This window comes from Ciona robusta, chromosome 9 (assembly GCF_009617815.1).
Source record: "Ciona robusta chromosome 9, ASM961781v2".
Lineage (NCBI taxonomy): Eukaryota > Metazoa > Chordata > Ascidiacea > Phlebobranchia > Cionidae > Ciona > Ciona robusta.
The window spans coordinates 1,106,730-1,129,088 of record NC_143243.1 but is presented as its reverse complement, the minus strand read 5'-3'; the positions used below and the strand labels follow the sequence as shown (position 1 = coordinate 1,129,088).

Sequence of the window (22,359 nt, the reverse complement as noted above, 5' to 3'; positions counted from 1 at the left end):
TGATGAGATATAAAAATATTCCTTGTTCCTCCAGGTATTCAAGGAGGAAGAGGAATCGATCCGTGTTGATCTTCACGAAGGATGCGGGAGAATCAAACTCTTCTGGTTGATGGCACTCGCTGATTCAAACACGATGAAGGCAATCGTGGAATTTAAAGGAAGAACACCAGGTTTGGGAGGTTGGGTATTTTAACTGTTGGTATGTGGTAAATGAATTGTTGGTTTTTTATATACACAGATTTATATACAGAATATACATATTTGTTGGTTTGAACATATAAGCTGTTGCTGCCGGGTTAATGTTACAGTTGGCACTTTGCATTATACAACTTTATTATAGACCTAAAAATGTCCGAAAAAAATTCAAAAATGAATATAAGTTTTTTAGTTCATATGGTTATAGGGAATTGTTACGGCTTTTGAAGGTTAAGGTTTAACAAAAATTTGTGCATTGCTGGAATAATGACTGATTATCGTCAGTATAGAGCGTGCATTTCTAACTCCCTTATTTTAACCAAACTAGACCAGTATGTTCATATTTTTAACCAATGTAACATCTCATTAATCTACAGGTCAGCGACAACCAGCAAGCACAGGTGTTTGTAGATTCTGTGGCAGCACATCAGATAGTGGTCAACTTGCCATTAACAATGTTTGCCTGGATGAAGCTTGTCAAAGCCACGCTGCTATGGTGGGTGGTTGTTGTTTACCTTATATTTTAATTTATATTGGCCTGCCTGTAAGATGGATACCAGTGACATATAATATCCCATATTTCCTAATCAAGTTTTTAGCAATTAACAAACTCTTTTTAAAGTTCTGAGAATAAGGGTAATACATAATTCTTTGAATATTCTTTGTTTGCAACTAAATGTGGCGATAAATGAGAATGCATGTCCCATCTTGCCCCAACCTATTATAAAATATGAATCATCTTACCCCAATCTATTATATTCTATAAATTTGTCTCACCTTATAGTATACTATAACATCCACATAAGCATTCAACCATTACACTAAATATACTGGCGATACACAGGCATTTGGTGACGATATTATGAAAACACAACTATATATATAAACCTTACAAGCATTCAACCATTACACTAAATATACAGGCAATACACAGGCATTTAGTGACGATATAATGAAAACACAACTATATATATAAACCTTACAAGCATTCAACCATTACACTAAATATACAGGCGATACACAGGCATTTAGTGACGATATAATGAAAACACAACTATATATATAAACCTTACAAGCATTCAACCATTACACTAAATATACAGGCGATACACAGGCATTTGGTGACGATATAATGAAAACACAACTATATATATAAACCTTACAAGCATTCAACCATTACACTAAATATACAGACAATACACAGGCATTTAGTGACGATATAATGAAAACACAACCATATATATAAACCTTACAAGCGTTTAACTATTACACCTAACACACAGGCTTGCTCTAAGAGTCATAGTTGTGGTCATATGTGTGGTGGTGTTCGTGATGAAGATACATGTTTACCATGTTTACATACTTCATGTACACCTTCACTTAAACAAGATGGTGATGATATGTGTATGGTGTGTTTTACTGATGAACTATCCGCAGCACCAGCTATACAGGTTATCTAACAAAACAATGTTTATAACTGTATCTCGTTTCATGGTTTAGTTTATACGCTCATAACTGTACATTTTGAGATTCAATTATATTTTGCAGTTATAGTTATCATTGTTGCCCACTATATTCTATTCTACAAGGGTGAGGTCCTACAGCATAGCGCGCTGTACGGCTGTGGGACCTAAGAATTAGTCCAGAGTTAGCCCATTACCTTAACACTCATATTGTAATTTTTGCCTATTATCTGACATATTTTCAAATTTTCTTGCTGTTTTGACATTTAATCCTAGTTCGATTCATGTTAAATCAAAGTCAACTAATAAAACCATAAATTGGATAAACAGTCTGTAGCTGCAAAACGTCTGTCAAATCTGTTAAAGAGTTATTTATGATTTCAACTATACTCTTCATTCCAGTTGGAATGTGGTCATATATTTCATTATCATTGTTGTGAGATGCAACTTAAGAAACAATGGGCAGGACCAAGGATTACATTTGGTTTCATGTTGTGTTCAATTTGTAAGGTGAGAGCAGAGTTTTGGTTGCTATATATCGATCAATCATTATATTTGACCAATTTTGGCTCTAAAATATAACTAAATGTCTTTTCTGGTGTACTTATGTATTATGTTATCTCTGGTAACAGCCACAGTAGAATAATCACTATAAAAAGAATCACTCCCAAAGTTATGTCAGAACCTGTAAGCCGTCATGAGGTGTGTAAAACAAAACACTTGTGTTAAAAGGACTTCTGTTACCCCTTGGTGTATCAATTTAAAACCTCTTTTGTGGCATGTCTATCTTATGCTCAAAGTTTTGTAATATGTACACGCTGCATTAAGCTAACAATCTGTATTTGGGATTCTATCTATTTTTCCACAGACTGAAATAAAGCATTCGTCTTTGGCAAAATACCTGAATAAAATAGAAGACTTGATGAGCCAAGTTAAACGTAAAGCTTTGCAACGATTAGAATATGAAGGATTGAACGAATGTGAATCTATTACTGCTGTTGGGGGAAGATTTTACCAAAATCCCACTGGATTTGCATTGAATAAATATGCATATTACATGTGCTATAAATGCAATAAGGTAAGAGCTGCTAATCAAATTGAAAACTTATGGTAGGGCATGCCTGGCATTCCTTATAAGTAAAGTGTACCAGGCTTTTATCTATAAAGATTCTGTAATTATATTAGGCTCAGAAACATACCAATTTAAAGTTAACAATAGCTAAGCACCAGCAAGCTTCAATTTGTCTGAATACTATTTATCTTTTTCTTTATGTATAAAATTGTAAGCATAAAATGCCAGATTAACTTGAGTTTTAACCAGTTGCCTTAAACGAAGTTTAAATATCTGACACAACCAAAGTTTTTTTCTGACAAAAAAAATAAATTTTCTGACACCACACAATCCATGCAGGCATATTATGGAGGTGAGGTCCGTTGTGATGCAGAAGCAGGCGTGGAGGATTTATTCGATCCCAAGGAACTCATCTGTGGGGCTTGCTCTGATGTTGCATGCGCTCAAATTTGCCCAAAACATGGAACAGACTTTCTTGAGTATAAAGTGAGTGGTGACTGGTAATATTTTCATGAGAAAATGTACACTTTTCTTTGGTTATGTTCGGATTATAAGTTAATTTAAATAATAAAGAATAAAATAATATTGCAGTCTAGGATTACATTCAAACAAAATATTTATTAAGCTTCTGAATTGTTGTTTTATGGTATATTTGATTAATTGCTACAATTCTAAACTTCCCTACTAATGCAACATTATTTTTACAGTGTCGTTACTGTTGTTCCGTAGCCGTCTATTTCTGCTTTGGTACAACGCATTTCTGCCAGCCCTGTCATGATGATTTCCAGCGTATCACTGCCCTACAAAAATCTGCTTTGCCACATTGCCCTGCTGGACAAAAAGCCCAACAGTTAGAGGGAAAGGAATGTCCGTTGCATGTGGAGCATCCACCCACAGGGGAGGAGTTTGCATTAGGTTGTGGTGTGTGTAGAAATGCCCATACATTCTGATAGGTTTCCAAGCATGCATGTCAAGTTCCGGTGTTGTAACTGCTTACTCGTCGCTTTTTGTTGCAAAATTATGAATCCAAGTTAGATAATCCAACAACGGCAATTTTAAGACTTAAAATCAACAATTCTTTTTTTGTATTTCGATAAAAGAATGTTACACTGAATTTCATGGTATAGTAAAAATAAATATATAAAAACAAACAAAGTTATGTATTAAACAATTAGAATACAGGATACTCCAATAACCTAAAAAAACACTCTTCTGGCATAAAAATTAACGAGATTTTATTAAAATCAATATTTTATAGGCTGTTTGGCAGAACTTTAGCAGAGTTAACTGCCAGAAGATTAATTTTCACAAATCTATTCTAATTTTTCTGCCAAAAGATCAGTTTTTGTTTCCCGTAGAAAAAATAATATACAATATATAAATAACATTTCATTGCGAATATATTTGATTACAGAATCAATCATATTTCATTTCAATAATAAGTCAAATGCTGTTTTCCATCAGTTCCCAGCCTGTTGTATCATTTACTTCATTTTGTGAAGAAAACTTTATCTTTTTGTGCTTTCCTACGGCAATCTCTTCTAAAGACGTTTTCAGCTTCTGTTTGAATTGGTGGCTACTGTTAGAAGACATAAGTGTCATGCACGTCTCATTGAATGTACCATTGGTACTGTGGCATATGATGTCGAAAAGTGAATTAACAGTGTTTTCCACTGAAAGTGTTTTTCTTCTTTTCCTTTTCAGTTCTTTCCCACAAATCCAGGTCTTTTCTAAAGCACTCTGAAACGACTGGACGAAAGCTGTTTCGTTTTCAAGCAAGATTTCATTCAAGTTATCATGAAAAATATTTGAATTTTTAAGTTTTTTAGGCAACTGCACTTCTGGGGAGATTGCCTTTATCATAACAATGACCGTCACTTCAATTCGATTTGCGTTAGCAGATACAAGCTCCCATTTGCCATGAGGTTCAAGTAACGACACGTCTGTATGTGGTATATGCTTCACAATTTCAATGTCGTATTCGTCCCAATTAATACGCCGTACGATTTTATCAAGAGCACCGTGAACTACAGCATTGCGCCATACTGGTATATTATATGGGCCATATAGTATTACGGAAAGGCTTTCGAGAGAACTTGTTTTGTTAACTGATACAGCTAGATCAAGTTTCCAGTTCATATGGTTATAAGAAAGTGTTACGGCTTTTGAAGGTTTAAAATTCAAACTGATATCGTGTGAATTACTGGAATAATGATCGATTGACGTCAGTATCGGGCGTGTACATATTGTTTCAGTTTGCTCGTTCGGTAAAGCGAACGTCGTAGAATAAGAGGTTTCGTCGTCAAGAATATGGAATGACAGACGACATGTTTTGTGGAAGACATTGTACAAGTGGTGTAAATAATTCCTCAAAGCCAGGCTAATTTGGGTGTACGTAGATTCTATGGTTATGAATCGGTAATGTATACTGCTGGACTTAATTTCTTTGACGGGTCGTGTAACTATAGAGTACTGGCTTTCACTTAGACAGAAAAGAGATTCAGTAATACAATTTTCAAATGCGTCATTCCTAAAAATACTAAAGGCAGGTGTGTCAGAATATTTCCGTTGATATTCAAAACTTGTCGCAACTAGGTTGCGCTCTCCGCTTATAATTGCTTCAAGAGGCGGACAAGAACAAGAACTGAGGTTGAACCGTGCTTCGTATTCAAATAAAGCACCGACCTCTAACTTCTTTTCCACTGTTACTGTTATATCTCCTGAAACATCGCCTAAAAACAGCAGTTTTAATATTTTTGCAACGGAAAGCAGAACGATCTCACGGTCCGATACTTCGGAGGTATTTGACAAAATTTCAGAATCGACAAGTTTCTGTATTTTCGTTGTTTCGCCCATGATCAACAGAAAAGTTTCGAAACAGCAACGGTCAGAACACAATTTTTCAACATACAAGAATTTGAACACTTTCCCGCGTGACGTCACAAATTTTCTTTAAACAATATATAGGTGCAATTTTTAAAATAAATATATTTCAATTTTTGCTAAAATCATAGTAAATAAAATAAAAATATATTAAATTCCTATTTAAAATAGGTAAAAAATGATGCCGCAAATATCATTTGTGGAAACACTGCTTTATGTTTTGCAACTCAAGCATGACGATGTTTTTGTCTCCACGTGGTTTCGCGCTATTTTGTTATTTATGGTTCATTGCATTTTCGTAAGCGTTTTCATTGGTTAATGCAATATGAGCTTTGTACAAGCAAATTTTCAAGAGTGCAAGTCAGTTCCTGAAACTTTGCAATGGCATATCGCAGGGGAACCTGAAAAACACACTCTCTGCAGCAATGGGTATGCATATTGACATTTTTATAGTCCAATTAGTTAAACAATTCCTGTAATATTTTGAAGCCAAGCTAGCAGGACAGCTGTAAATACATAAACTTATCGCGTTTGCCACACTATATATTAACATCTTGTTTGAATACTGTCTTCTAGGTTTAATATTTGCATTAAATTATTATTTAAATATTTACAAATGAGGTCTGTAACCTCATACCCAGAACTATATATTCAAGACTTAATTAAAGTTAAATAAAAAAGGATAAACCTAATTATTCTTCTGTCTTTTTGAAAAATACTGAGTAATCTGGCTTTATTATTCAGAGAAAAACTGACCATATTCCAAGTCTTGTATGACTAAATTAAATTTCTTTCTGGCGCCGTAGCACAGTTGGTTAGCGCGCCTGCCTTTAACCCAGAGGTAATGTGTTCAAGGCTCATCGCTGCAGCCTGCAACCCTATTGGAGAGTATGTGTCCTTGAGCAAGCCCCTAACAGCAATTACTCCAACCCAGTGGTCACTAAAGGTGTTGTCCAAAATTTTAGCCAAACAAAAAATAAAGAAATTTCCCCCAAAAATAATCACCCACAAAGTAACTCATAAGCTGACACGAGGCATATAAAATAGTACACCCGTGTTATAGCGACTGCCGTTCTCGGGCCACACAAGGATAAAGTAAGTTACATTTATTCATTCCTTGTGTTAAAGGTTGGCTGTGGTTCCTGGTTTTGAAACTGACTTTTGGAAAAACACATATTATGATCCAGTGCTTCGGGCTCATAGTGGAAATGTTCTTGGATTGGAAACCGAAGAAAAAATGTTCCTTGCTGAAACACAATTTTCATTTGACCCAAAGGTTGGTTTTGGTTTGTGTGGTTTGCTGTGGCACTTGTTTATAACACACAACTATGAACTGCACCAAGGCACCTCTTTCACATTATGCGACACACAACATTAATGTTGAATGTATGTCTATGGTCTTTTATGGAACTGTGTATCGAATGCGTTCATGGCGGTGTAAATAGGTTGTTGTTGTCTACTCTTTATCTGTAGGTAATGACATGAGATATGTTCTGTACCATGCTGTAATATAACTTGATGTTGTGTGAAACGACAAAGATATGTTGTACCATAAGTAGGTATATTGTATAATTTGTATTTGTATATTGTCAGTTGTTTAGTAATTAGTCAGAGTGCTCAGACACATGGACTAGATTCCAAAATATGTTGTGCAGATGAAATTTGACCAAGCTGGTATCTTTATTGGCCAAGATGAAAAGACTTGGTTGAAAGCTGGTGTTGAATATGTAGATGGCAAAGCTTGGCAAAGTGTTGTTACTACTAGGGATGAGTTCTCTGATTGGTCAAAATCCACCGAGTCTTGGCCAGTAGGAAAAGATATCTATCTTCGTGTGTATAGGTTTGTGAAGTTGTATCTTCAGCATGCATTAATATCTGTTTATATTCTCCTAACAGTTCATTTCATAGCAACAGTTGATTCAGTAAAGACTGTTTATTATTCTGTAACCTAATTATAGCAATTGTGTAATGGAACTCGTAATTTTCTATCACGTCTGCCATGTGTTTAAATTAATTTGGCTTTCATGCATGTCTAGAATCTAGATATAGTTAAATATTGCAGTTTCAAACAAAGTTTGTACATTAGCTTTAAACGGTTATTTTAGGCAAGGGACCAGTTATGTTGTTGAAGTTAGCCAGGACGGCATCGACTACAAATTTGTTCGTATCTCCCACATGCCTACTAATGGCAAGGTGTTGGTCGGTATAATGGCGTGCCGACCATCCAAAAATGATGGTTCACAAACCAGTAAAGATCTCGCTGTTACATTCCGTTATTTCAGTTTGAAAGAGAATAAGGGCTATCATCATAATGCTGAATGAAAGTAGTTGTGTAATTAAAATTATTTGATTTAACTAACTCACTAATTATGCAGTAAACCTTTCATATACTTTGTTATGTAAACATAGTGCTACTAATCCCCTAATTTAGAACTTTAGGCTTAAGTTCAGTAATTAGTATTTCACAGCAATAGTTACTAGTTAGTGTTTGTTTTTATGGCTTACACGAATGATTTCTTTTGTGCTGAAGTGGTGCTTGAATTGCTATGGAAATATTTCTATAATTATCCACTAATGTCATAATCTCTAATTGCATTTCAGTGTATGAAATTAACAGTAATTAAAACAAAACATGTTTACATGGAACATATAATGAACTTTTAATGTGCATATTTCGACTTTGTTTAGTTAGTGGTATTTTTAAACTTTGTCCGTATCACGCCATGTGAAAGTCCCTTGTGTGGAATAAATGTATCCAAGCATCTAGTACCATTATTGTGGGTACGTGGCGTAAGTTGGGAAGTAGAATTAATGATATTTGCCTCATGCTTATAATGAAATCTATTATATTAACCTGCCTTGTATGTTGTGCAAATAGATAAAAGTTTTTAATTTTATCTCCACTGTTGTTTTGATGAAATACAACATAGAAAGCCAAATTTTACAGTTTTTACAGTTTATTGCTGAACAAAAATTCATTCTGAAGCTCTTGTTTAATGTTAAAGATTTAAGTGCTTTAAATAATGTAAAAAAATATCAATAAGAATTAAAAATGATTTGCTGTAATAAAAAAATAAAGTAAAAATATTAATATAAAAAAAAGTTGGCAGTTATATAAAAATTATTAAAATCTTAAGTGTTGTCCATTACATCTGTATCATATTATACACAGCATCACAGTGGGAAAATTATACATATAAAACATAGAGCACAGATATGCATTGAAAATAAAGTTGCTGAAAATATGATTGAAAGGTGGTAGCACTAAGATTAACATTTCACCAAGTTTTTGTGCAGTAACCCTCAGTTCTTATAACTAAGTCTGCTCGCCCGTTATTTGGGGGTTGTATTTCTTCATATGTTGGAACATAATCTTCAAGTTCACCGTTGTGTTTTGGAATTTTTGAACGCTTAATATGGTATAATACAAATATTACGGCTGCAGCAAAAAAAAGCAAAACAGTGCTGCCTCCAGCTATGTAGGGGTGGGGGAGACTTCGGTTGATGGATGGTGCAGTCAAGGGTATAGGGGAACCACCACAGTAGTGGTGAGAATAGTTCTTACTGCAGGCGGTTTGAAGTGTATATTGACAATGCAAGTCAACTTCCATAAGTGTCTTGCCTTCATGTTGGCTATTACAGTCTATTCGAAACTTTGTGTGCCATCTTTGTATTTTGATGAGTGGTTCTGTCTGTAGGTACTCCAAGAACGACTGTAATATAATATGATGTCTGTTAATTACCCACATAGTTATGATTTAGTATTTCTGCTAATGCTTGGGTTTGGTGCTGGAGGATTGTTTACTTCGTACAAGAAAGTAAAAAAAATATACATATACAGTAGAGGAATATCAGTTTTGGGAAAATAATGTATTATTTTTGCTGCTTATTTTAAAAAGCCTAATTTGTTAGTGCAATTTTGAGCATAAATGATGTATTTAGAGATAATTATTACTTGAAAATGTTTCAATTCTTGGTTGCATTGCCAGTCGTTGCCCGTTGTAAGCGCTAATGACGTAACAGAGCCCGGTAACTCTCCATTGTTGACCACGTTCTCGAACCATTCGGGGTGTGGCTTTGTTAACTTATTCATTCGAATGTCAAACGACACTAATTGGCTGTGAAATTGTGCAAACAAGTGTTAATTATAGAGGTACAACATAATTGTAAGGTAACCTGGGGTAAGATGGGGTAGTGTTGGCACCCAAATCCCATATTTCCGAAAGTGTTTTGTTTAATTAATAACGTTATTTAAAAGTCGTTAGAAAATAATTATTTATTTCTGTAAATCTAATTTGTTTACTACCAAATGTGAATAGAAGGGAGAATGAAAACATTTACCATCTTACCCCACCTTACTATATTGACTCTAGGCTTTTATATATGTTTATGGGCGTTGATAAGCAAATAAAAATGCGACCAATGGGTGACGAGTTTAGCTCGCGTGTCAAACAACGTAATAAAATCAGTTAGCTACGACATTGTGTATATGTTTCTAGGCTGTTACACGTTCATGACTTGACCTTGATCAAATTTAATATAATTCGTAACTGTGTAACTAATTGCTTTGTGTGCAGCTGGTGCAAACCCCACGTTAATTTGATACCATGTTGCTCTGCATTTCATTAATTATTGGTAACCTAGCTATCGTATAGGACTATCCGTCAACAAATTTGACACAGAAAATTTCAATGCGTGTTATAAGCACGCAACAGGACTTAAATGCGTGTTATAAGCACGCAACAAGACTATACACGCAACAGGACTTAAAGTAAATATTTTGAACGCGCATCCAAAGGGCGGGATTTCCGAGTGAAGGCAATTAAATCCAGTACAGACTAAATTTATTTGCATAAAAAAACTAAAAATATTAGCTCAACAAAGCAACTAAATCTAATGGTTTTAATGTGCCTCGCAAAAACTACCGACCCTTTATTTCGGCAAGCTTAAGATAAGTATTGACCCTGACGTTCATAATGGACTCCAGCCCTGCATATAAACATACTTACCATAATTCAAATACGATGTTTTTGTCCATCGTGGTGAGATAGTTCCTGCTTAAGTTTAGATCCATTAGTTGCCTGCATTGGATGAATGCATCGTAGTCCACTGTTGTAATTTCATTGTTACTAAGGTCCAGCTTTCTGTAGATACATAATATTTGCAGAGGTATATTTGCACTAGTGAACATTTACATATATGCGTGGCGCCAGGGTTGGCTCATAAAACGATAGGTAAACTAATAACTAATATATAAAAAGTGGGGAATTACGGCGCATGTTTTGGCCTAGAGTTGGCCTATAACCAAAACATGCACGTTTCGAAAGTTATTAACTACTTTCTGTGCAATATATAGATGCTTTTTACAATTACCCTTTCGACTTACAAATTACAACATTGACGTAGTTTATTTGTATCATCGGAAAACATATGTAGGTTTTATTCACTCTGCCAATATAAATACCATCTCACCTACCAATATAATAACCCATATTTCATGATCGTATTTTTATTAAGTATACCAACGCTCGTTTAGACTCGTGAAGATACGACTATATAATTCTATAAATATTATTTGTTTACTACCGAATAAACAGTAAAAGGGAATGAAAACATGAGTCATCTTACCCCAACCTACTACTATACCAATGTACTCACTGTATGTTTGGCATGTTTAATCTTTTCCATCGTGTGAGTTTATTTCCCCGTAGTCTCAAACTCAGCATGTTTTCATGGTCTGCCGTCCACTCTGCCAGGTTATTCCCCGCTAGGTTAAGCACCGAGAGTGTGGTCATGTAAGTGACGTCGATCCTTACGAGTTGGTTATCACTTAAGTTTAGTGTGTCCAGGTTTACTGTAGGTTTAAATATGCCGTCTGGTAGCCAGGTAATGTTATTCCCAGCCAAGTCTAACAGCGTAAGGTTGCTCAAACCTGTTAATACAAATAGCAAGGTTTGATTTAGTGAAGTAGAGTATTGTAAAGGTATTAAGCAATTCGTTTATAAGTATTCCCATGATAACAAGCTAAAAATGCAGTAACCCAGATGCGAACACCTCTGAACCAGGGAATTCTCGATGTGCGAGTTGTCAACAATACAGGAATAAAAAACAATCGCTAAGTTACATGCGTAGTAACTCGTTACCGGGCACGAGGTGTTAAAAACATTACATCTTGTATAACGACTGTCGTTTCCACGCGAGGATGAATAAGTCACTTATAGCCCTTCTATTTCAAGTATATTCGCGTTGGGTACATTGGGTACATATTATAGAGGAACCAATAACATTAATTACTTCTGTGTGCCATAGTGTCGCACAATATCTTTCGAAACTTGGCATATATAAACACGGAACTTTACTAATACTTCTGCTTCCCTACCTTCGAAAGCGCCATCGTCTACTGTATGTATATTGTTGTGGTTTAACAGAATGGTTCTCAATTTTGTATTGAAGTAAAAGATTCGGCTTTCGATGCGAGTGATGTAATTGTATTCGACGTTAAACCTTTCGATTTCAGTGTATTCTTTCAATTCTTCTGCAAAATATTCACTATAAAGCATTTCTACTAGACATTTACTAGCAAATATATTTTCCAAAAGATAAAATTCACCACAAGAGTTGCATAATCCTTGTTGTATTCCGAATAGCATTTGTTTACATCAAAGTTTCAAGACGTAGAAATATAACCTTTACTATATATTCGTGTTTGGTAACCTATATACAATGGGACGTATTCGCATAATAAGCCATTGTATTATACAGGGTATTGTTCGGCATTGGGTCATATCAGCTCTACATTCAAGGTCTTCCAGCCTACAATAACGCCGTAGTATCTCACTGATATAGAATAAAACACTATGTGTAGTGTTGATAAACTTACCTGCATTTATTCTTTTAACGCAACAATCGAATGCCCCCAATGTGTTCGAAGACCTAGGGCACCCAACGTAGGGAATAGAAGTTATATAACTCTTGAAGAACTTATTACAGTGATCAACTGTTTCCTCTATTCTATCATTCGCCTCACTGACTGATAGTTTTTGACAAGTTCGCTCTGCATCTCCAACTTTAAATGTATCTGCTGACCAATGTACAAAGCTGATAATGACAATGAAGCGAAATCGGTTGCAAAACATGCGCGATTGCAGTTGGCACAAAAGCGCAACGACTAGCATTGTGGATTACATTAAAATGCTTGTTTTGAGTTTTTCAGTTTTCGTAAGACAGTTTTGTTTTTTTCAGTCTTCGTAAAACGGTTCACAACATTCGGAATGTTCACAACAGATACGCGCTTCGCTAATATACGCTTGGATGGAAGACATGAGTCCCACCCTTTCTCTAATCCGCTTTCAGTCACCTGAAACTTGAGTCTCGCATGGCACATGTTTACGTGATTCTTTATTAATTTTTTAACGGCTTAGTTCATATTGTTGTGGCTGGATGCTTTCATATCGGATATTAACTTTGCGAGTGTTGTGTTTTTTTCATCTAATACGGGGCGGGTTAAGTGTGTGTTTATATATCCCGAGAACTAAATTGTAAAATACACACCAAATCATATATATAGTTAGGTTGGGGAAGATGGGACACTTTTATCACATAATATTTAAATATTCTGATCGTGTTTTAAACCATTAACAACGGTTTATGGAAGTCGTGAAAACATAGTTTTATAATTTGTTGAATTTTCTTTGATTTCTACTAAATAAGACAAAAAAAGAGAATAAACATATGTCCCATCTTCCCCCGCCTTACTATATGCCTATTGCTCCTTTATCATGCCTCTTTTACTAACCAAGCCACACATTGGCCTCGAATTTCTTCACCTTCGAGAATGCATAAAAAGTAAAGTAATATAGTAGGTTGGGGTAAGATGGTCCACGCTTTCATTCTCTTTTTGCTGGAAACAAAGAATATTTACAGAATTGTATAACCGTACGTAACCGCGCGACTCTAAATACCCAATTAGGATTTATACGAAGTTATTTGCGGTATCCATCTTCCCACATAATGCTATAAAATGTAGATTTTAGATTAATATTTTAAACCACGTTGTGTAAATTTGTTGATTCTCGTGTTTAGATGCGAATCTGCTTCTTATAAATCAAGGCCGGGTTTAAGCCATACATGTTTTTCCCTTTGTTTTCATGCTTAAGTGAAATTCACTCATCCATTCATGTGTTAAACATGATGCAACAGGGATGCAAACGTTGCGTTTTTTGTTATATGGTAAGGTGGGGAAGATGGAACACTTTTAGCACATAATATCCAATTATCCTGATCATTTTTAAAATAATTAACAACGGCCTTTGATGTTATTTGTTTTCGTTGATGTTATTTCGTTGATGTTATTTGTTTTCCACTACGTTCGTTGATGTTATTTCGTTAATGTTATTTGTTTTCGGTTCGTTGATAACGGTTCGTTGATGTTATTTGTTTTCCACTAAAGGGACGAGAAAATGAGTTCCTATCTCCCCCACCCTACTATATGTAAATTTTTCTTTAAGCCCGGGACGTTATTTGGTTCCCCCTGGTGACATTTCGACATTTTAAGGAAAAGATTTTTTAGTCAGTGATTGTATTGTAATTATGACCAATGTATCACATCAACCTTATTTTAAAGGTGAAATATAAAATCCGGGCACAAAAATCTTTATATAAATATGCATATAAAATAGGAGTTAAATCATAGAAATCTAAATTCATAGAAAGCCGACTGAGGGTTTGTTTACTCGTCATGCTTGAGCAATTATGCAAATACGGGTGGGTGATCTTGGTATAAACTATATAGTGCGGTCATTTTGGCGGTCAGTTTTAAAATGCTTGGCCCTTAATTTGCATATACCATCACAGTGTTGTGTACACAGTGCCTTCTTATTTGTCGCGCAAAGATCACGTTGTTTAGAGTTTCAGATCAGGATCAGGTCAGGATTACCAGGTTCTAAGCAGGCTTCATTTCCCCTTCACAAACTGTGCTATGACGTAACATACACAGACAGAAAACGTTATCTGGTGCAATGACTTTTAGAAATAACCCATGCCTCTTATTCAAGATTACCATTACACTTATCACTAAAGCTGTAAAGTCACGAGACGTATATTGACAATTGCCAACAAGACCAGACCTTCTGTGTAGATTGGAAGGTTGGAATAAATAGGTTCTTCTTTTTATTTTTTGTTATCATCCCATTTGGTAGTAAACAAAGAATATTCGCAGAATATTATACCCATATTCCACCACTCTTAAAGTGCGTTGTTAGTTGGTAAAAATACGATTAGAAAATATGGGATATTTTATGTGCCAATGGTATCCATCTTACCCTACAGTTCTATATAGGGACTTCACCACGGGGCAACATCCAGACGGTGTTAATACAAAAAAACATACATATTCTATAGTAGGATGGGGGAAGTTGGGACACATTTTAACTCTATTTTCTCGTCCCAAGTGGTTGTAAACAAAGAACATTCAAAAAATATAAAACTGTATGCTTACGACTTCCATAGACCGTTGTTAATTGTTTAAAACACGATCAGGATATTTGGATATCTATGTGCTAAAGGTGTCCCATCTTCCCCCACCCTACCATATATATAGCTTAAGCGAGAATGGAGTGGTAAACTTCAGTAGCGACGATAAAAATTCTTAGGCTTCATATTTTTCTTCTGTTTTCCATTTTTTTACTTTTGTAACTTTATATAAATAAGGCTGATAGTGCGCTATTAGAATATGGGGCGATGGACTAAGTCTGGCTCACATCCCAGGTCCCCTTGCGTGCTATGTAGTATTCTGTAGGTTCACTAAGTGGTAAAGTCTGCTATATTATTCTATATGGGTGAGTGAGGCATTAATAGTATGTATATCCCAGCTTGGAAATATCTCTTATATGTTTTATACATGATCAAACAACCTAACAAAATTACTGCATTTTGTGAACAAAGCAATTTATTAAAACGGCATCACAAATTTAATGCAACGCTAAATTGAAAAATATAAATCACAAAAACCTTGTGTTTTTATGTTTTATACGCCGTTAGTGTAAAAAGAAAATTCACGTAGAATCTGCGTCGTTAAGTGTCAGAAATGCCACCTGCATGTTTACACGTATTAATAATAAACCTGCATGTTTACACGTCTTTGTTCTGTATAAATATAACTTGCAACTTAACATTAACGCCGTTATAAAGAAGTATAGTACTGTGGGGGAAGATGGAACACTTTTATCTAATAATATTTAAATATTCTGATTGTGTTTTAAACAATTAACAACGGTTTATGGGAGTCGAGATGATACGGTTTTATAATATTTTGAAAGTTCTTTGTTTACTACCAACGGGGACTAGTAAATAGAATTAAAAGGTGTCCCATCTTTCCCCACCCCACTATATAGAAACAAATTGTATAGAAAGACATTTTCTTAAAAATGCTTTAAAAGTCGTATGAGACAAAAGTGCATGTTTTACATTTGCATAGATTATTAATATGAAGAGTGAACTCTATTCGTATAATAAGGTTATTCTGTCAGTGGTATTAAAGCATATTAAACATCACAGTACTTTAGAAACAGTTTCAACATCGGTTTGCTCTTGGAGCTGTACCGTCATGAAAGGGATATGTGCCCATGTCAAAACATACGTACGTACATAGGTATTACGTTACATTTGTCTGTGTTCCTAATCACCTTGTACGCGTGTATCATTATGTTTGTCAAAACATAAGTGCTGATATAAAGAAGTGGTACAATAGCGATCGTTCCACGACTATATACGATTGTTATTTTCCGTGTATATTGTACAATACCCAGGTTCCCGTATAACCCTAGACCCCAACTGATATTCGTCAGAAGGTAAATCGTATATGGGTTCCGGTTTCTCATATTTTTTCCTCCGCTTACATTGCCATAACCAAATGACACCCAGTAAGCAAACTATTGTTACCGTAGCTACCATTACACCAAACCCAATGCAACCAAAGGTTAAGATGCTGCATGTTTTGGTCAAAGGTATCGTTTCAACTTGACATTCTTGATCCAATGGTTCAGTTTCTTCGTTATCATTCTCGCTAGACGGCGCCCCCCACTCTATATCTTTTAGTTGAAACCCTTTATTTGTTCCAACGCAGTCAACACGTAATCGTTCCAACCAAGTAAATCTGTCACCGTCAAGTTTTAAAGCGTTTAAAAATGCCTGGGTGAAAATAGAAGCAGTGTAAGAATGAGAGCAATACGTTTATCGTCTTATTTCAGTAAAGATAGAATAAATGAAGTGGACTCTATTTATTTCTATGTAAAAGGGCAGTGACAGGCGTTATAACACAGGTACTCTGTTTCATACACCTCATGCCCGCTTACGAGTTACCATCTATGTAACTTTGTGGGTAATGCACTACTAATGTGGTGCTAACATTTTGTTAGTAAGTGCCGCTTGGTAAACGACTTGTTTACGTGTCACGCTTTTACCAGGATTGTTTCTACAAAGTAGGGTGGGGGGAAGATGGGACACCTTTAGCACCTAATATCCAAATATCCTAATTGTGTTTTGTACAATCAACAGCGGTCTATGGGAGTCGTGAGGATATAGTTTTGTAATTCTTTGAATGTTCTTTGTTTACCACTAAATGGAACGAGAAAACAGAATGAAAATGCGTCCCATCTCCCCTCACCCCACTATACAAAAGGTTTAAGTATACCCTTATTGTGTAAGACTCCACTTTTATATAAACACACCGTTTACCTCAACCTTCATATAAACAGCACACCGTTAAAATTCGGACAATCCATTAGTGACCGCTGGGTTGGAGCAATGTCCGTCAAGTGTCTTTCCCAAGGACACATATACTAGTTAAACGTATAATTCCTTTGTTAATACAAACCTTAAACGGCCTTGAGTTCACCGTGCATTCCCATTCGTTTCCCTTCAGTAACGGACGAGTTGCCGCAATATCGTTGTTCCTCACAACGTTTGTAAACCACTTGCGCTTTGGTATTGTTAGTTTGTTGCCACTCAAGTCCAATAGTTCTAACTTGCTGTGGAAACATAAATCACGATGAGAATTCGTATCTAAGATTCTACGCCATTTAAAGCCAACAATTTGAATTCAATAATCCCACCACCACCTAGTATACCCGCGACAGTCTATATATCTTAGCCCAGCATATTGTAGCCTGTAACCCCTATAATAGGCCTTTCCTTATTTATAGACCATGACGCCTACAGTGAGCACTTCATGGGATATGGGGTTTAGGCCAGAATTGTCCCAATACCCCAACATTTAAAATATGTTGGATTATTGCTTTCGAGTGAGCGAGGTCTTATATTATAGGACCTATAACGATGCACGCCATAGTGACTTGGGATTTGGGGCATAGTTGCCTCATTACCCTAATATTTAATCTTAAATACCATAGTTTTTCAAACGTTTCTTCTTCCAATTCATTTATAACATTGTCCCCAAGATCAAGTGAAACCAAATTTCTCATCCCATGAAATGTGGATTGGCTTACAGTCTTGATTGAGTTGTTGCATAATGCTAAACTCCTGTTTGATGGTACTGTTAAGTGTGGGTTGACGCTTACTATCGTAATTTTGATATATATATTGTAGGGAGGGGGAGATGGGAAACCTTTTCATTCTATTTTCTCGTCCCATTTGGTAGTAAATAAAGAACATTCAAAGAATTATGATCCCGTATCCCCACGACTTCTATAAACCGTTATTAATTGTTTAATTAAAACATTATCGGAAAACTATGTTATTATGTGCTAAAGGTGTCCCATCTCCCCCACCCTACTATGCATAAGTTATTATGCACGGTAGTAGACCTAGGACTTAGGCCAGTACTTGAACAAATTACCCCAAAGCAGTACTAGTCTTGTCGCATTTGTATAATTGGCTCACATGGTTAAAAATGTTCGCTTAAAATATCCCAAATTAAAAGCAACAAAACGTTCAATACCAAACCAAACAATCGGTACCAAAGCTTCTACAACTATACATGTATGGAAAAAAACACTTGCATTAAATATATACATAGGGAACACAAAAACACACGAAACAAATAGCAGAAATACGAGTTTCATAATATAGGTATTATCATTTAGACTACAGTAAGCGCATTATCTCATTGCGCCTGCGCACTCCTAGATAACACAATAACAAAACCCCCAAATTCACCTACTTTAAATTACGGTATTCTCCGTTTTGCCATTCCTGGATTTGGTTACTTGATAAGTCTAACGTCTCAAGTGTTTCCGTTTGTACCGCGAATCTTATGATCCTATTGTGGCCCAATCTAAGGCTTTTTAAACTCAAAAAGCTTCCCTCGAATACAGAAATCTGGTTATGGCTAAGATTAAGCTCCTGCAGCTGCGTGCAGCCATCAAACGTCCCTTGCGGTAAAGACTTGATGGAGTTTCCCGACAAGTCAATTCTCTTCAGTGCTTTTAAGCCTTTGGAATAGAAAGTAAATGTTATTGCTATTGTGTCAGTGTGTTGATTTTTGTTCAACTCAATGAATAGGTTTGTTTAACGCGTGGTTAAGGTGTTCCCTTTTTGTGCCATTGTGTTGATAAGTCAACAGTAATCAGACTTCTTTTGTGAGGAATAAGAGGTAAAATCCAATGCATTTTCGGTTATACTGTGGGGTAAAATAAAACATAATATCCCATATTCTCCATCCTGTTTTGAAAAATTACCAACACTCTTTTAGAACCATGTAGTTCTTAAACTTTCTTTGTTTACGACTAACTTAAAAGACGATAAAGTCGAATGAAAGGACCATCTTACCCCAACCTACTATATGGCTTATATATTAAACCACCTTGAAAGGTTCTTGGGTTTAGATTTGTAATGTTGTTTCCTCTGATAGAAAGATTGGCCAGCTTCTTATTATAATCAAACACACCATGCGGAAGTGAGCTGATGAAGTTGTAACTTAGGTCCAAATGCGTTAGTTCCTTGTAATACGACAGCTCGGCTGTAAAATGACGTTATAGTGTAAAAATAGTTGTAACAGTAATATCATTGTCGCCAGGGCAGTAGGGTCAGGTTTCCGGAACTATAAAGTTATTTAGATAAAAAATTCATTAAGTTTATTGCAATCTGGGTTCATAGTGCCTCGCAATAACAGGAACCTCGTTCCAGTAAACTTGAAATAGTTATTGAACTCTCGGAACCGCGTTCTAGTGGATTACGACTTGAATGTCGCTGTTGCGCAAACTACAAGTGTAACGCCAAGCAGAGTCACCAACGAAGAAACCATTGCTAGGTATTACTGCCGCTGGTGACCAGTGAAAATTTTGGTCTCAAAATGTTTCTTACGTCTTCCTGATACCCGCTGTAATTTTTTTTTTGAAAAAACTCTGGCGTTCGTGTGGAAAATTTACTTTGAAAATCCGCAAACTACAAGTGTTTCGTAAAACAAGTTTAGTTTCGCGAATCTTTCACTATTTAACAAAATTTTAGGACTTTTTGTGTAAAATTGAAAAAAATCATTCTTTGTATAAATTTAAAAAAAAATTTTTGATATTGTAAAGAATTTTTAATAAACTTGTCAGGCCGCAAACAGGCCAAGGGAATCCAAGCGTGACTTAACTCAAAACATTTTTAAACCCCGAGCTCTAGGTATTCAAACATAGATGACGTGATGTTAATTTACATATAACTTTTCGTCAAAACAGTCGTGTTGTATATGCAAATATAAAGTATTATGCGTACGCTTGTGTATTACACTTTTATACTGGTCGACGCGAATCTGCTTTAAGTTCATTTACATTACATATCGTAAAATACTACTGCTTTGTAAACGTAGTAACGATTTTTAGTTAGTACCATTGTGTATATATACCTGCCTAGTTAATAAGTTAAATATACGAAGAACTCTATGCTATACTGGCTTAGGTTCCGCTTTTATAATCGCTGCTAATCGTAATTTGGGACTCTGATTCATTAAAACCATTTACAGTATAAAGTAACCTGACAATAAAAACCGCGAATTTGAAGCTAGCAAACATTTTTATGTAGGGGAGCAGACCTATATGGTATGCTAATTGTCTTGTTTATTTTAGATGCTGATTGCTGCAAAGTGGTATAGAATAACATACACAGAAATGCTACGATAAATTCCGGGTATTTTAATAATAGAATAGGCCATGAGTGTTAGGTGTCTTTGAAAGATGCATTGAACCATAGATATGGAACATTTGTTAATGGGTACGAGGATTAACAGTTGTATTTGTATGCTTTATATATCTGGATGTAATATCTTTTCGAGTATCATGGCGTTCGCTATGACGAGTTACAAATTGCGCTAACATTAATATAGTACTGCGGGGCAAGATGAATACCGTTTAGCATTAACAACCAAGTCGCTAGAATACGGTTATATAATACTGTAACTTTTTTGTTTACTATCAAATGGGGGATAAAAGTAAATAAAAACCAGCTTACCCTAACCTACTATCCCACCACCCACCTGTTATTAGAACCTTCATACAACACATAACGATCCTTATTGTTGTTGAATTACGTGCACATGAAGCAGGCAACGACGTAACGTCTTGATTTAAGAATGTCTCGCATTCTGTATTTTCGAACCCTCTTCCAATGAGGCTTTCTATTTCTTCATTGCTCCAACATCCCTCGCTACCAATCGTGTTTACGATTAAAAAAAGAACTGCCACAATTATCAAGTCTGACATTTTCTTCTTTGCAAAACTCATATATTCGGAAAAGTCGTATATTCCGATTTGTGGATTGTAATTGCTTCTGAATACTAATCTCCGTTTGACTGCTTTCACCTTGTGCTTAATCAGGAACTAATCGGCTGTTTCGTGTCGAGTTCCGCTTCAAATCACTTTAGTGGTAAACCCCCCGTATCACTAATAAAGAGTACCATGAACTGTCGCCACAGTTGTAGCACCCAGAGCACCTAGAGTTGACCCTATACACCCTATATGGGGATTTCCTAAGTTTTTTTTTATCTTCGGCCCAATATTTTTGACAGTCACCTTACCACGTACAGAAAGTGAAAATAGTATTGTAAAGTAAGTTGGGGTAAGATGGTCCATGTTTTCAACCTTTTTTTCACGACATATTCGATATAGAGAAAAAATAATGTTTACAGAAATATTTAACCGTATTTTATAAACTCTAAAACAGCGTTGTTACTTATTAAAACACGATTAGATAATATATATGGGGTATTATATGCTAACGGTATTCATCTTGTCCCATTTATTCAAGTAGTTCCATTACTCATGTTCACAGGCCACACAGTCCTGGAAAATGTTGCCTTCGAGAAAAAGTTATAGAGGTAGAATTTTGTTTTAAAGGGTATCCATTGTTGCGGAAACCGCACGCGCACACACACACACACACACACATGCAGCAGTTGAAATGGTTTTGGGGGCGACACGGTGTTTCAAATTTCCCATGGGTTTCTCACCTAAACATTTGTAAAGGAGGTACGAATATAAAGGGAGAAAAGTTGGAAAAACCACCTTCGCTGTTCTGAAACGCTTGCTCTAAAAACACACACACCAAACCTTAACCAGCATAACAATGCAAATAACCTATGTTCTTGAACTACACGTAGGGTGGGGGTGACGGGATACCTTCAACACATAATATACAAACATTCGGATCGTGTTTAAACAATTGAATTACACCAACACAAATACGTATATTTGTTTTTTGCCTAAAGCTTAATTAAACAAGCAAAATACATTGAAACCTAATACACATATG

The 22,359-nt window shown here is 35.6% G+C and overlaps 4 protein-coding genes across 11 annotated transcripts in view; 2 read left to right on the top strand and 2 right to left on the bottom strand.

Moving 5' to 3' along the window:
• Window positions 1-3,885, top strand: part of LOC149730608 (E3 ubiquitin-protein ligase MYCBP2-like) — a 65,441-nt gene extending 61,556 nt beyond the window's left edge. For 5 of the 7 annotated variants that reach the window (XM_089885572.1, XM_089885576.1, XM_089885574.1 and 2 more), the window contains exons 85-91: window positions 35-179; window positions 573-691; window positions 1,479-1,646; window positions 2,061-2,168; window positions 2,527-2,736; window positions 3,070-3,216; window positions 3,438-3,885. In XM_089885572.1, the coding sequence (XP_089741698.1) occupies window positions 35-179; window positions 573-691; window positions 1,479-1,646; window positions 2,061-2,168; window positions 2,527-2,736; window positions 3,070-3,216; window positions 3,438-3,680 (1,140 nt within the window). In that variant the 3' untranslated portion in view covers window positions 3,681-3,885. The remainder of the gene's footprint in view (window positions 1-34; window positions 180-572; window positions 692-1,478; window positions 1,647-2,060; window positions 2,169-2,526; window positions 2,737-3,069; window positions 3,217-3,437) is intronic. The other 2 variants (XM_089885577.1, XM_089885571.1) reach the window with 1 other exon arrangement.
• A 1,964-nt stretch (window positions 3,886-5,849) lies between these two features.
• Window positions 5,850-8,382, top strand: LOC149730607 (uncharacterized). The gene is made up of 4 exons (XM_089885654.1): window positions 5,850-6,042; window positions 6,742-6,889; window positions 7,269-7,453; window positions 7,719-8,382. Exons 1-4 carry the CDS (start codon window positions 5,939-5,941, stop codon window positions 7,933-7,935), a joined length of 654 nt encoding a protein of 217 aa, XP_089741780.1. The 5' UTR covers window positions 5,850-5,938; the 3' UTR covers window positions 7,936-8,382.
• A 170-nt stretch (window positions 8,383-8,552) lies between these two features.
• Window positions 8,553-12,897, bottom strand: LOC149730606 (uncharacterized). 2 transcript variants are annotated; one of them, XM_089885638.1, is made up of 6 exons: window positions 12,494-12,897; window positions 11,993-12,148; window positions 11,272-11,545; window positions 10,623-10,757; window positions 9,569-9,731; window positions 8,553-9,326 (listed from the first exon to the last, which is right to left on the bottom strand). In XM_089885638.1, the coding sequence occupies exons 1-6, from the start codon at window positions 12,786-12,788 to the stop codon at window positions 8,892-8,894; spliced, it is 1,458 nt and encodes a 485-aa protein (XP_089741764.1). In that variant the 5' UTR covers window positions 12,789-12,897; the 3' UTR covers window positions 8,553-8,891. The 2 variants fall into 2 exon arrangements, with proteins under 2 accessions (XP_089741764.1, XP_089741765.1); XM_089885639.1 differs by having other exon boundaries at window positions 11,993-12,145; window positions 12,494-12,876.
• Window positions 12,898-15,537: 2,640 nt separating this feature from the next.
• LOC149730605 (uncharacterized) lies at window positions 15,538-21,649 on the bottom strand. The gene is made up of 6 exons (XM_089885642.1): window positions 21,086-21,649; window positions 19,433-19,588; window positions 18,791-19,061; window positions 18,016-18,150; window positions 17,486-17,639; window positions 15,538-16,800 (listed from the first exon to the last, which is right to left on the bottom strand). Exons 1-6 carry the CDS (start codon window positions 21,330-21,332, stop codon window positions 16,375-16,377), a joined length of 1,389 nt encoding a protein of 462 aa, XP_089741768.1. The 5' UTR covers window positions 21,333-21,649; the 3' UTR covers window positions 15,538-16,374.
• Window positions 21,650-22,359: the final 710 nt, after the last annotated feature.